Source organism: Oncorhynchus gorbuscha, linkage group LG07 (genome assembly GCF_021184085.1).
Source record: "Oncorhynchus gorbuscha isolate QuinsamMale2020 ecotype Even-year linkage group LG07, OgorEven_v1.0, whole genome shotgun sequence".
Taxonomy (NCBI): Eukaryota; Metazoa; Chordata; class Actinopteri; order Salmoniformes; family Salmonidae; genus Oncorhynchus; species Oncorhynchus gorbuscha.
The window spans coordinates 58,924,737-58,939,730 of NC_060179.1; the positions used below are offsets into that span (position 1 = coordinate 58,924,737).

At 44.1% G+C, this 14,994-nt stretch overlaps 1 protein-coding gene across 4 annotated transcripts in view; it reads left to right on the plus strand.

The window, feature by feature from the left end:
• LOC124040115 (protein shisa-6-like) overlaps nt 1–11,809 on the plus strand; it is a 68,881-nt gene extending 57,072 nt beyond the window's left edge. For 2 of the 4 annotated variants that reach the window (XM_046356962.1, XM_046356965.1), the window contains 5 exons: nt 2,315–2,374; nt 3,979–3,999; nt 5,175–5,327; nt 9,446–9,549; nt 9,684–11,809. In XM_046356962.1, the coding sequence (XP_046212918.1) occupies nt 2,315–2,374; nt 3,979–3,999; nt 5,175–5,327; nt 9,446–9,549; nt 9,684–10,580 (1,235 nt within the window). In that variant the 3' untranslated portion in view covers nt 10,581–11,809. The remainder of the gene's footprint in view (nt 1–2,314; nt 2,375–3,978; nt 4,000–5,174; nt 5,328–9,445; nt 9,550–9,683) is intronic. The other 2 variants (XM_046356964.1, XM_046356966.1) reach the window with 1 other exon arrangement.
• The last annotated feature ends 3,185 nt before the right edge of the window (nt 11,810–14,994 follow it).

Sequence of the window (14,994 nt, forward strand, 5' to 3'; positions counted from 1 at the left end):
AACCCTGCCCTCACGTCTGTGACTTCACTTTGTCTGCAAACAGTCTCTCTCTCCCCAAACCAAACCCTGCCCTCACGTCTGTGACTTCACTTTGTCTGCAAACAGTCTCTCTCTCCCCAAACCAAACCCTGCCCTCACGTCTGTGACTTCACTTTGTCTGCAAACAGTCTCTCTCTCCCCAAACCAAACCCTGCCCTCACGTCTGTGACTTCACTTTGTCTGCAAACAGTCTCTCTCTCCCCAAACCAAACCCTGCCCTCACGTCTGTGACTTCACTTTGTCTGCAAACAGTCTCTCTCTCCCCAAACCAAACCCTGCCCTCACGTCTGTGACTTCACTTTGTCTGCAAACAGTCTCTCTCTCCCCAAACCAAACCCTGCTCTCACGTCTGTGACTTCACTTTGTCTGCAAACAGTCTCTCTCTCTCCACAAACCAAACCCTGCTCTCACGTCTGTGACTTCACTTTGTCTGCAAACAATCTCTCTCTCCACAAACCAAACACTGCTCTCACGTCTGTGACTTCACTTTGTCTGCAAACAGTCTCTCTCTCCACAAACCAAACTCTTTTATAGAAATAAAATACGCACCTACACGCCCACCTTCCTGATGACACATTCCATCTTCCTATAACAAATATTAAAACCCATGATGTGAGAACGAGCGTCATCTATCCCCTCTCAGCACTGTGACTGCTAATGCATGATTAAACATGCACAACAGCACACAGCCAAATGAATGTGTGTCAACGGTGGCCGCACTCGGTCGTCGGTGTGTCTTCCATCTATCTACAGTATCGTTGCTTTTTCACCTGGATCACTCTTGCACACGCAACACACACACGCACACACGCACGCACGCACACACACACACACACACACACACTGGTATAAAGTACTTAAGTATAAATACTTTCAATTATTACTTAAGTCGTTTTTTGGGGTATCTGTACTTTACTATTTATATTTTGTACAACCTTTACTTCTACTTCACTACATTCTTAAATAAAATAATGTAGTTTTCACTCCATACATTTTCCCTGCTTGGCAGGACAGGAAAATTGTCCAATTCGCACACTCATCCCTGGTCATCCCTACTGCCTCTGATCTGGCGGACTCACTAAACAACCATGCATTGTTTGATGTCTTGAGTGTTGGAGTGTGGCCCTGGCTTTTGAAATGGTTTATACTTTTACATTTACTTTTGATACCTAAGTCTTTTTTTAAACCAAATACTTTTAGACTTTTACTCATGTACTCATTTTCTATTAAGGTATCTTTCCTTTTACTGAAGTAGTGCTTTTTCCACCACTACACACAGACACACAGAGACACACACACACACACACACACACACACACACACACACACACACACACACACACACACACACACACACACACACACACACACACACACACACACACACACACACACACACACACACACACACACACACACACACACACACACACACACACACACACACACACACACACACACACACACACAAACAATAGCTGCCATTCATCACCTGACTCAATACAATGGGATCTTTAAAGGGACCATCTCTCTGCCATCTCATTTCAGCCCAAAACAGTCCACATGGTCGGGATGGACAGTTGGTTAAGTGACAGGGGCTTGTGCCGAGGGGTGCAATGCTACAGCATGTTCATCCAAGCGCTCTCACCTTCACTGTCATCCCAAAACGTCTGAATCCAAGGATCATAATATCACAAAGAACGATCCAACTCAAATGAGATGTTCAGATATATTACTATTTTTATTATGGTGTCTTTTCAGTAATGCAATTAATTTTCAGTAATGCAATTTTTTTGAAAGAACAAGGGCACTCATGTCCCATGTCAGTGTGTATGTGAATAACACATGCTCAGTGTACATGCTGCTCTTCTTCTGCACATTCTCCTCAATGATTCCAGAGTCTCCACCTCTCCATCCCGCCCGGTTTTTCCCCTTGCGCCCCTATTTTACCTGCCCTTCCTCTCCTTACTGTTCTCATCTTGCTTCACCATGATATCCATGTCATTGGCTGGAAGTTGTTAAAGGGATTCTCTATGTCTGAATCTACGTTTGTCAGATGTTTAAAAAAAAAGATATTATTAAGATGGATTTAAACACCATTTTTGAAGTGTGAAAACATCTGACAAGCTTTTGTTTCGTGATGAACCATCCCTTTAATGATGCCAATTCTAGCTCTCTGCTTGTATTAACCGTGTCATTACTTTTGATCAGATGCGATATCTGATATGCTTATCTCATGCACATTGAATGATCCTCTCCATTGCTCTTTTCACAGGTACCCATCAGCAAAACTACAACCATGTGGTTCTAGGTAGCCCGACACGCACCCAGAATGGTAAGGACAGCGAACAGCACTAGCATCCAGATACAGGGTTATGTTCCAATACCCACTCTAGCATAGGCTACTACTTAGAATTCATGCCCAGTACATTACTTAGTGTGGATGCTGAATCAGAGCCACACAGTTATTTGTAGAAAGACAAATGTCACTAAATCACTTTTTTTCCCCCAAACCAGGCCATTCTCTCAGGCCATTCTCTCAGGCCATTCTCTCAGGCCATTCTCTCAGGCCATTCTCTCAGGCCATTCTCTCAGGCCATTCTCTCAGGCCATTCTCTCAGGCCATTCTCTCAGGCCATTCTCTCAGGCCATTCTCTCAGGCCATTCTCTCAGGCCATTCTCTCAGGCCATTCTCTCAGGCCATTCTCTCAGGCCATTCTCTCAGGCCATTCTCTCAAAGTAATGTAGCCCAGATTTGGGGAATTAACTTTGAAACACTCTTTTGACACAAATATATGCTACCACTGATGCCAACCTACTCTTCAATTTCTCTTATTGAAAATGAACATTCTCTTATTGAAAATATATATTTTTTTATTAACGATAGAATCACAGAAGTGTCACATTTCATCATCATGACCAGGTATTCTTTTGAACGGAGCGAATAAAAAACAAATAAATGTCCATCACCTTACTAAAAGGAAATGCGATTGGCTGGGCATCAAGTGAACCTCCTTTTAAGGTCACAGTGTCCCGGCTATAGCGTACGACCATCGTACACGTTCCTCCTCTGTCATTAGAAGATGGAGTGCTATTACTGTAACCCCTGCTCTCTGTGAGGAAATCACCCCCAGCTTCATTACATTTACAGATCTTCTTCTGCCAATGTTCTCTATTCATTCACAAGAGCTGGGTTTAGGGGGGATAGAGGCTTATGAATAGATAGGAGGAAGAGTGCTGGTTGCATAAGGACAAAGGGTGAGGCGAGGATAAAGAAGAATGAAAAGGAGAGAAAATAACATTTCTTTGTGTTTGTTTAACATCGGATTGGCCTCTCTGGCTGACGTTCAGTGTCTGCTCAACCCTGTGTAGAAGCTTTCCCCTCCGATGCTTCCGCTGCGTCTTAAGGAGAATCTGTAGTCGTAACGCATCTGCTCCTGTGTGTCAACTCAATGTGTGTTCCATTACACACTGCTAAACCAGACGAGTGTTCCACGAATGAAATACCCCCTGAATTCTATGGGAAACATGAGAAATCCATTCTGACAACACATCGAACGAACACGCTTTGATCACAAGCCGCATAAACAGGGCTTGGTATGCCAGTGTTCTGTGTTGCTCCGATAAGGCTGGTCTATGCAGCTAGTGCAACCTCTTCTATCCTCTGTGTGTGAAGCAACTGCTGACCTTCCGTCAATTAAAGAGGGTATACAAAATTGCTCTTTGTACATATGAGGTGCATTATTACTATATCTAAAGGCACATTAGATTTTGGTCTGTTCCGAATACATAAAAATTATATACATCGTTGGTTTATTCCAGAGGTAATTGCTGGACTGATGGCATTGAATGAGGTGTGTGTTGGTTGGGTTGGTCTGAATGCTGTTTCACACCATCAACATGTTTCTGAACTGTTTGTTTTCCACTTGGGTGGGGTAGCTCACCGATCATTGAGGCGGGGTAAGTCACACACACACGCACACACACATAAACCCACATGAATTAACTAACACACACACCCTTCCATTCACCGCCACATCCTTCCACACACTCACCAACCCTTAGCCTTTGTACCTTCCCCTGTCCACATAGTCCGTGGTGTGGCTGTACTGTGCGTGGTGATTTAGCAGTGACGTGTGTTTCTGGTTATGGAGGTAGCTAACAGCATGCCACAGTGTGAGTCTATTTTCCCTGTGTGGAGAGTGTATTGCAGACACTTCTTTCACAGCTGGGGCTCTCTCCTCCCAAATCTCATCCCCCACAGTTCTCTCCGGACCCCTGCTGTCATCTGTCCTTTTCAAACTTCTCTTTCTTTCTCTTCAACTCTCCCCCCTCTTCAACTCTCTCCTGCAGCAGTCACCCATCCCTCTATTTTTATCTGGCCGCTGGAGCCAGGACTTGAGCCGCACCCTGCTGCCCACTGCTCTGCGTGACAGACTCACAGCCAGAAGGGGAGAGAGAGATGGGGAGAGGGATGCAGAGAGGGAGGGAAAAGAGAGTAGTCAGAGGGAGAGAGAGAGGGAGCTAGTAGGAGAGAGAGGAGCAAGATAGAGCGAGGGGAGTTTGAGATGAAAAGGGCAAAGAGAGAGAGAAAGAGAGGGAGAGAGGGGCCAGAGTCCCAGTATGCCCCTCTCTCGCTCTGGCATCACATCGCATCAGGCTGATGAGCGGGTTGCTGCCCTATCCTAACCCTCTCCCCACCCCACCCCACCCCACCCCACCCCACCCCACTCCCCATCCCTCTCCCCACCCCACCCCACTCCCCATCCTCCTCAGATCACAGCACACAAACTGTCACAATCAGGGTCACTCTGAAGCAGACATCCGTTGTTTGATGTGGTGTTGTTATTGGTCCGTTGTCATCTCCTCCGTGCCAAACAATCCCACAGTGCCTAGTGTCCGCCTCCTTCAACCCACGTCCCCTAACCCCCCTCTCCTTTCAGCCCACCCCCCACCTCCCAGACTCCACCAAACGCTCTATGAACAAGTTCCTGTCAGATGAACACCTCCCTTCACTCCCCTCCCTCCCTTCCTTAGCAGCTGTGCTCTACCAGCGTTGCCTTTGTTCTGACTCCGGGTATGTTTTAGGAAGCCTGCCCATTTCCCATCTTGTTTGTTTTGCTGTGTCTCCCCAGAGAACACTAGGATGAGTGGCATCCTGACCTCGCAGACGGAGCCATACGACCTGTCCTCCTCGCGCTCCTTCCAGAGCCTGTCCCACCTGCCGCCCACCTACGAGGCCGCCGTCAAGGCCGACCTCAACAGATACTCCTCCCTCAAGAGACTGAGTAGGTCCTCGCCACAGCATAGTCCAGCGTCAGCAGAAACGCTGAAAGAGCTCCCACTGCCTCGCTGAATGACCTGCATGTTAAAAACTCTAATGCATAAGTTAATGCCTACTCTGGCATGTTAAAAACTCTAATGCATAACTTAATGCCTACTCTGGCATGTTAAAAACTCTAACGCATATGTTAATGCCTACTCTGGCATGTTAAAAACTCTAATGCATAAGTTAATGCCTACTCTGGCATGTTAAAAACTCTAATGCATAAGTTAATGCCTACTCTGGCATGTTAAAAACTCTAATGCACAAGTTAATGCCTACTCTGGCATGTTAAAAACTCTAATGCATAAGTTAATGCCTACTCTGGCATGTTAAAAACTCTAATGCATAAGTTAATGCCTACTCTGGCATGTTAAAAACTCTAATGTATAAGTTAATGCCTACTCTGGCATGTTAAAAACTCTAATGCATAAGTTAATGCATACTCTGGCATGTTAAAAACTCTAATGCATAAGTTAATGCCTACTCTGGCATGTTAAAAACTCTAATGCATAAGTTAATGCCTACTCTGGCATGTTAAAAACTCTAATGCATAAGTTAATGCCTACTCTGGCATGTTAAAAACTCTAATGCATATGTTAATGCCTACTCTGGCATGTTAAAAACTCTAATGCATAAGTTAATGCCTACTCTGGCATGTTAAAAACTCTAATGCATAAGTTAATGCCTACTCTGGCATGTTAAAAACTCTAATGCATAAGATAATGCCTACTCTGGCATGTTAAAAACTCTAATGCATAAGTTAATGCCTACTCTGGCATGTTAAAAACTCTAATGCATAAGTTAATGCCTACTCTGGCATGTTAAAAACTCTAATGCATAAGTTAATGCCTACTCTGCCATGTTAAAAAGTCTACACTCGACTCGTTACGTTTATGAAGGATTATACCACACGCCCCTTAAAATGTAGTGATGGGATACGTCAAAATGAAAGGCTACATTCTCATTTTCTGAAAGGGTCCTAATATTCAGTGTATCAGCATTCACAACCTTTCCAGAAAGTGCTGACTCTTGAAGGCATAAACAGAGTGCCTGGATGAGAGGGGACAGACAATTACAAATACACACATCAAACATGCCCCTCCATAACTTCATCAAAACCACACCTCAGTGGTATTCCATTCCAATACACCACACAGTCACTCTCTCTCTTTAAAGATGTCTCTTTAGAAAAGCAGCAGCCACCATTTCTCAGTGTGAGCATTTAACCACATTAAGCTCGGTGCTGTGCTCTAGTTGCAGCTCTGTATTGATTCAGTGTACTACGCTGGGGTTCATCTCGTCATATTGAGCAGAACACAAATATTCCTTAAGGCTTGTGTAATTGCATCATGGCTGTCCTACTTACATTTGAGTAATTAAGCAGATGCCCTTGTCTGGAGGGACCTACAGTAGGGAGTGCATACATTTGAACACCAGTCCCCCATGGGAATTGAACCCACAACCTTAACATTGCAAGCACCATGCTCTACCAACTGAGCCACATGGGACTAAAGGGAGAGATCTGAATCTATTGTAGTCTACAATTCAAAGTCGGTGTGTCTAAAGTCGGTGCTGTTACACACACACACACGCACGCACGCACGCACACACACACACACACACACGCACACACACGCACACACACGCGCACACACGCGCACACACACACACGCACGCGTGCACACGCACACACACTCACACTGAATCAAATACGAGATCTATTCAACCAAAAAAAGCACCTATTGAGTTTACAGGGTCTAATGGGGAGACTTGAAATCCATAAAATGTATTCCAAAGTGAAGGATCTGATCCCATCAGTGCTTGCTATCTCTAGAGTGGGTCAAAATCGTTATACATGTGCCTGTCTCAGGTGTCTCTTGTGCTTGTTATTGTCTAATAGATATTGGACTGCATATTGATTGGAAGATGCTATGTCATTGCATGGGAAATGTCAGTGCTTGGGAAATTGTCTTAATAAGTAATGTTACAAAATGCATGGTGAATGTTGTTGCCATGTTAAAAACCTAACACTGTCCTCAGGCAGTGCCAGCCCAGCCTGACTGTCTTTATCTGCTTCCAACGCAAATCATTTGCAGCAGCAAATAGCCAAAAGGCATCTTTCTACTGATAGATCATGTAGGATAGAGCCAGAGGCGAGATAGAGACGCATTTCCTTTATTGGAATAATGAAATGGCAAATCTCAGCATCTACTAATACATGTAAATTGATGTATAAATTGAAAGTAAAGCGTACAGTGTGTCTCTGCACACACGTTCAGTCCTTTTCCAGATGATTTCTTTTCAGCCTGAACTGGCCTTGCCTTCTTCCCCATAGGGAATTCAAATGCATAGTACATGTTTCTCGAATCTATTAATCTATTAGAATTAATGATGGCATCTTACTTTTATTTGCTCTTTTATTCATTAAGAAGATGTATATTTCACTGATTTAGGCTAATTTATTTAATAACACACATAATTTTCATGCCAATTAAAAGCCTATACAGTATATATGGTCTTATATATATCAACTAGCCAGTATAGAACGGATATATGATAGAATGGGAAGGTTGAACACCATATATGCGGCGTTCTATGAGTTTTTTGTTATTCATCTGGTAATTCGCTTTAGCCAATCCCCTTTTAGCGCCCTGTCATAATTGACGTTTGTGTGAAAGGACTGATCAGCCTGAGGTGTATTAAAAGCCTTGTGTCCATCATTTATACAGCTGGATCTATTCTACAATGGTGTATTATTGTTCTCTGGTTTCTGGAGAGGTGTTTTATTTTTCAATTTATGAATAATGAATATTATTAACGGATTCATGTTATGAAAGTTAATCTCCATCTGACTTTAGCAGCAAAACGTTCAAAGCCAAAGTGAAAAGGAACCAACTCAGAGGAAGACAGCTGTCTTTTTGGGTGTGAACTTCAAAGGTTTCCATTTTTTAGATATATATAAATATATATCATCTCTGCCGCAGCTTTACTTAGTCATGGGCGGCAGGTAGTCTAGTGGTTAGAACGTTGGGATAGGAACCGTAAAGTCTCTGTTTTCGGATACTGGAGCCGACAAGGTCAAGAATCTGTCGATGTGTTTTTGAGCAAGTTATTTCACCCTAATTTGCACCAGGGGTGACATACTACTATGGCTGACCCTGTAAAACAACACATTTCACTGCACCTATCCGGTATATGTGACCATGAAACATATATTCTTTACATCTTAGTTTGACAGGATGTTTGTATGTGAGCATGTGTGTACTGTACATCTGTGTGTGTGTGTGTGTGTGTGTGTGTGTGTGTGTGTGTGTGTGTGTGTGTGTGTGTGTGTGTGTGTGTGTGTGTGTGTGTGTGTGTGTGTGTGTGTGTGTGTGTGTGTGTGTGTGTGTGTGTGTGTGTGTGTGTGTGTGTGTGTGTGTGTGTGTGTGTGTGTGTGTGTGTGTGTGTGTGTGTGTGTGTGTGTGTGTGTGTGTGTGTGTGTGTGTGTGTGTGTGTGTGTGTGTGTGTGTGTGTGTGTGTGTGTGTGTGTGTGTGTGTGTGTGTGGCGCACGTGATTGTGTGTGTCTGAATATGTCAAATCCGTACGTATGACTAATGGTTGATGCATGGTCCCCAGTGAGTCTCCTTTATAACACATACAAGGTGTGAGGGTGTGATATCACACATCCTGCCAAGACAATCTGGAGACATGCACATATCTCTAGACCTGTTCTTGGACACAACCCACATCCATGTTCGATTTGTTAATACATGAACGTGCAGATTAATTTTCATCCATGTTACGTGATCCTGCGTCTTTTCAAATAGCCTTTGTGTATGACGTCTTTGTGTGGTGTATGACACTGTTTGTTAACAGACTTGTACGCAACCTTTGGAACGTCCACAGCCAGAAACGCCGGTAAAATCACAGATGGGGCCAGGATTGTCGTATTCTCGGAGCACCTTTCAGACCCACTATTCAATCTCCTTTACTTCCCTTTTCTCTCTTTCCCTCCTACTCTCTCTCCCTCTCTACCTTCTCCCTCCCTCTTTCTCTCTCCTAATCCACCTCTTCTGTCTCCCTCTGTCTCTCCACAGCGGATAAAGACGTCGACGACTACTACACCCGCAAGCGTCACCTCCCTGACCTGGCAGCCAGAAGCACCCTGCCCTTACACGTCATCAAAATGAACCAGGAACAAGTACTGCATCTACATATTTGTATAAATCTGCATTTTGTTAGGCAGTGGTGCCTGTTCAGAGCATGCATTTACAAAAGTCCCAAGCCATTGAATATATCAAGAGTTGACTGTATCTTCATCCATTCCTCCAACAGCAGCAGCAGCAGCAGCTCCAGAGCCAGCCCCCCCAGCCCCAGGTGACCCAGGCCCCACCCCAGCAGCCCCAGGCCCAGCAGGCCCCCAGGAGACAGAGGCCTCCCCGAGTCCAAAGGGCCATGTCTCAGGACCGGGTTCTGTCCCCACACCGAGGCCCCCAGGAAGACTATAGCATCTCCTATGGGATGGGGATGACCGAGCATGGAGGACGAATCCTGTCTGATGAGCAGCTACTGTCTGCTGAGAGGCTGAGGTCTCAGGAACGCCTGCTTCCTCAGGACCGCTTGATGTCCCAGGAACGGCTGTACTCCAAGGACCGCATGTACTCCAAAGACAGGCTGTTACAATCGCAAGACCACATGTACCCTAAAGACCGCCACTTCTCCCAAGACCGCCTCTACTCGCAAGACCGCTTGTACTCCCAAGACCGCCTGCTATCTCAGGATCCTCTGATCTCGCCGGACAAAATGATGATGTCGCTAAAGCGTGGTGTAGTTGGCAGCGTGTCCGGCGGTTTCCGGGGAAACAACGACAAGTCGATGTCGCACGCCATCTCGCACCCGGACGTGTTCATGCCCACGACGCCACTCATGGACCGCTACAAGATGACCAAAATGCACTCCCATCCCAGTGCCTCGAACAACGCAGGAGCGGCAGGCGGAGCAGGACCAGGACCAGGACAAGGGGCACACTCCAACACTCTAGCCATGAACCACACAACTAATAAGAGGCAGCAGTTTGCCTCTAGAAGGACCCACACTGTGGAGCAGCTCCACTACATCCCCCAACACCACCACCAACAGCAACAGCAACAGCAACAGCAACAGCAACAGCAACAGCAACAGCAGCAGCAGCAGCACTATCGCACAGGCAGCAAGACCGAAGTGACTGTTTAACGCTGGCTAGCACGCTAACGGCTAGCTTGAGAGTGACGCAATGGGTATTGCTAACTCGCTAACAGCTAATCGTTAGTATGGGAAGGATTATGTTTGTGTGGGGAAAGGGATGGGAAGAGACTAACTGTTTGTAAGGTGGGACATGACACTCTGTAGCTTAGTTTCCTGCTAAGTCAATCAAAAGATAATACCCTCATCTCTTTGCCTTTCCGGACTTCACCAGAACCAAGTACTGTATTGTAATAGACTGGAGTTCTTCTGTAGACACAAACTCCATAAAGACTGACTCCAGATAAACATGGCTCAGCTGTGGTAGTGTGCTGTGAAATTGGCAAACTACTCTACTGTTATTCCTGTTGTGCCCTAAGCACCAGCTCCCCCATATGAGGGGACATTGATTATATGAGAATACCGAGGCTCAGGCAGCCTTTCTGTCCAACCGTCCAACACAAATCTCTTCTTCTTTGAACTTCTACCGCAACTCTAAAGGGCTTTGCATGGTAAAACACAAGGACTGATCCAATCGATGTCTCCAAGACAAGTGTTGTTGAAAGACACGACAAGACAACCACGGGTGATGAAACCGGGACGGCCCTGTAACAACTTTATAAATATATAAATATAAACTACCGTTTGTAACGCCAGTCTTACGCATAGCTGTAGAGAGATCTTGAAATAAATCAAAACTAACGTTACTAGCACTTTTATTGGTGCCTCAGTCTGAGACAAGTGTTCCATTTTTACAAAATGGAGAATTGGTTTTCGTGGGTTTCAAAAGCACAATCAATTAATGAGATACTCTGTTTCTGTTCTTTCTTTCATAAATTTGTTCGGTGATGGCTAGCTCATAGGTGATTGTAAATAAGCTATAATTCTAGAGGCAGTATTATGGACCAGTCCATACTGGTTGGCTTTTGTATTAGACGGTCTAATGTTTTCAGTAGATTCTGAACAAGTTGTAAACCACCACCGTTTCGTGATCAGTTCAGACTAGCAAACCCACTTAACCAAGTATTTGACAGGATAAATGAATACTATTATGTGTGTCTTTTCAACTATGTTTGTAGAATGAGAAGTGAACGAATGTGTTGATAAAAACTATACCACTGTTCATATTTGGATGTAAACTGTGTTCTATTGACTAATATGAGAAGTTGAAAAACACGGTGATGGATTATATGCTTGTTGCAGTAGGGTCAAATAAACCATCCATATTTTTTTTAAACAGACAATACTCTTCTGAAATGACTATATTTGTGCTCTGTTTGTTGATGTGTACGAAAAAGAGCATATGTCAATCATATCATTTTACGTTGGTACAGCTGACCAGCATGGCCAATCAATACCTGCAGGGGTTTGAAAGGGCTGAGTGAGAGCTGAAGGTGGGGTTTTCGTACACTTACACATGAGAACGTTTAGAAAACGGTAGCCTTTCCTTTGCCTGTACATATTCAAGCAATTGATCATCTCATAGAATAACCAAAATGTGAAAATACATGAAAATACATAATCTCATTACGTTAAAGAGAACACAAATTAGAGGTGGGATTCATTTTTTCCCATGACACAGTGATCTTGTTTTTCTCAGGGGTGGTCACACCTATCCCTATCATAATCAAATCAAATGTTATTGGTCGCAAACACCTATTTAGCAGATGTTATTGCGGGTGTCGCGAAATGCTTGTGTTCTTAGCTCAAACACACAAATTTAAAATAGAATTAAGAAATATATAAATATTAGGATGATCAACGTCGGAGTCCGGAGTATAAATATACAGAACCAGTCAAAAGTTTGGACACATCTACTCATTACAAGGTTTCTTTCCTTATTTTAACTTTTTACCCTTGGCATTCTCTCAACTAGCTTCACCTGGAATGCTTTTCCAACAGTCTTGAAGGAGATCCCACATATGCTGAGCACTTGTTGGCTGCTTTTCCTTCACTCTGCAGTCCAACTCATCCAAAACAATCTCAATTGGTTTGATGTCAGGTGATTGTGGAGGCCAGGTCATCTGATGCAGCACTCTATCACTCTCCTCGTCAAATGGCCCTTACACAGCCTGGAGGTGTTTTGGGTCATTGTTCTGTTGAAAAACAAATGACAGTCCCACTCAGCGCAAACCAGATGGGATGGCGTATCGCTGCAGATTGCTGTGGTAGATATGCTGGTTAAGTGTGCCTTGAATTCTAAATGAATCACCGACAGTGTCACCAGCAAAGCACCCCCACACAATCACACCTCCTCCTCCACGCTTCACGTTGGGAGCCACACATGCAGAGATCATCCGTTCACCTACTCTGCATCTCACAAAGAAACGGTGGTTGGAACCAAAAACATGAAATTTGGACTCATTGGACCAAAGGACAGATTTCCACCGGTCTAATGTCCATTGCTCGTGTTTCTTGGCCAAAGCAAGTCTCTTATTCTTATCGATGTCCTTTAGTAGTGGTTTCTTAGCAGCAATTCGACATTGAAGGCCTGATTCACGCAGTCTCCTCTGAACAGTTGATGTTGAGATGTGTCTGTTACTTGAACTCTGTGAAACATCTATTTGGGCTGCAATCTGAGGCTGTTAACTCTAATGAACTTAACCTCTGCAGTAGAGGTAACTCTGGGTCTTCCTTTCCTGTGGCGGTCCTCATGAGAGCCAGTTTAATCATTGCACTTGATGGTTTTCGTGACTGCATATGCAGAAACTTTAAAAGTTCTTGACATTTTCTGCATTGACTGAACTTCATGTCTTAAAGTAATGATGGACTGTCATTTCTCTTTGCTTATTTGAGCTGTTCTTGCCATAATATGGACTTTTTATTTTACCAAATAGGACTATCTTCTGTATACCACCCCTACCATGTCACAACACAACTGATTGGCTCAAACGCATTAAGAAGGAAAGAAATTCCACAAATGAACTTTTAACAAGGCACACCTGTTAACTGAAATGCAATCCAGGTGACTACCTCAGGAAGCTGGTTTAGAGAATGCCAAGAGTGTGCAAAGCTGTCATCAAGTCAAAGGGTGGCTACTTTGAAGAATCTCAAATATAAAATATATTTTGATTTGTTTAACACTTTTTTGATTACTACAGGATTCCATATGTTATTTCATAGTTGTGATGTCTTCACTATTATTCTACAAAATAGTCAAAATAAAGAAAAACCTTTGAATAAGTAGGTGCAGTAGGTCTGTGGATCTATTGGGACGGTATGCAAATTGAAGTGAGTCCAGGGTGTCAGGTAAGGTGTAGGTGATATGATCCTTAACTAGCCTTTCAAAACATGTTATGATGACAGAAGTGAGTGCTATGGGGGTGATAGTCTTTTAGTTCGGTTACAGTACCTTTACTTTCAATGGCGGACATCTTGAAGCAAGTGGGAACAGCAGACTGGGATAGGGAGAGATTGAATATGTCCATAAATACTCCAGCCAGCTGGTCTGTGCATGCTCTCAGGACGCGGCTAGGAATGCCTTCTGGGCCGGCAGCCTTGCGAGGGTAAACATACTAAAATGTCTCACTCACACCGGCCATGGAGAAGGAGAGCCCATAGTCCTCTTGAGCAGCCCACGTTGGTGGCCACAAAGTCCAGTGTACTTCCTTGGGGGCGGATGTGGAATCGGCTTGAGGGTGAATATATACGGCTGTGTCTATAACCAAAGATAATTATCTTGGGAGGTAATACGGTCAACATTTGATTGTGAGCTATTCTAGGTCGGGTGAACAAAAGGACTTGAGTTCCTGTACATTATCCCAATCACACCATGAGTAGTTAATCATGAAACATACACCTCCGGCATTCTTCTTCCCTGAAAATTCTCTATTCCTGTCTGCGTGATGTACTGAGAACCCAGCTGTCTGTATGAACGACAGTATATTCAGAGAGAGACATGATTCCATGAAACAGAGTATGTTGCGGTCCCTGATATCTCTCTCGAAGGAGATCCTCACCCTGAGCTTGTCTACTTTATTGTCCAGGGACTAAACATCAGTGAGTAATATACTTGGAAGCGGTGAATGGTGTGCACGCCTCCTTAGTTGGACTAGAAGTCCACTCCAAATACCTCTTCTCCGCCGGTGGTGTCTTGGGTCAGCTTCTGGGATAAGTTCAATTGCCAAAGGATCCAATTCGGAAAAGTCATATTCCTGGTCGGAATGCAGGCGAGTTATCTTCGCTCTGATAGTCAAAAGGTATTTCCGGCTGTATGTAATAACCCAAAAACGTTCTGGGCTAATTATCCAAAAACAAAATAGTGTGAAGATGCTTAGGATCTAGAAGCAGAGCTGCCATGTTTATCGGCACCATCTTCATATAGTCTGTCACGTTGACAGACAGTTTTACGTGACAGCCTTGCCATAGCTAGAAATATGCCACAGATGCAGGCTACCGCAGTACTTTACTTCTGATATCTGAATTA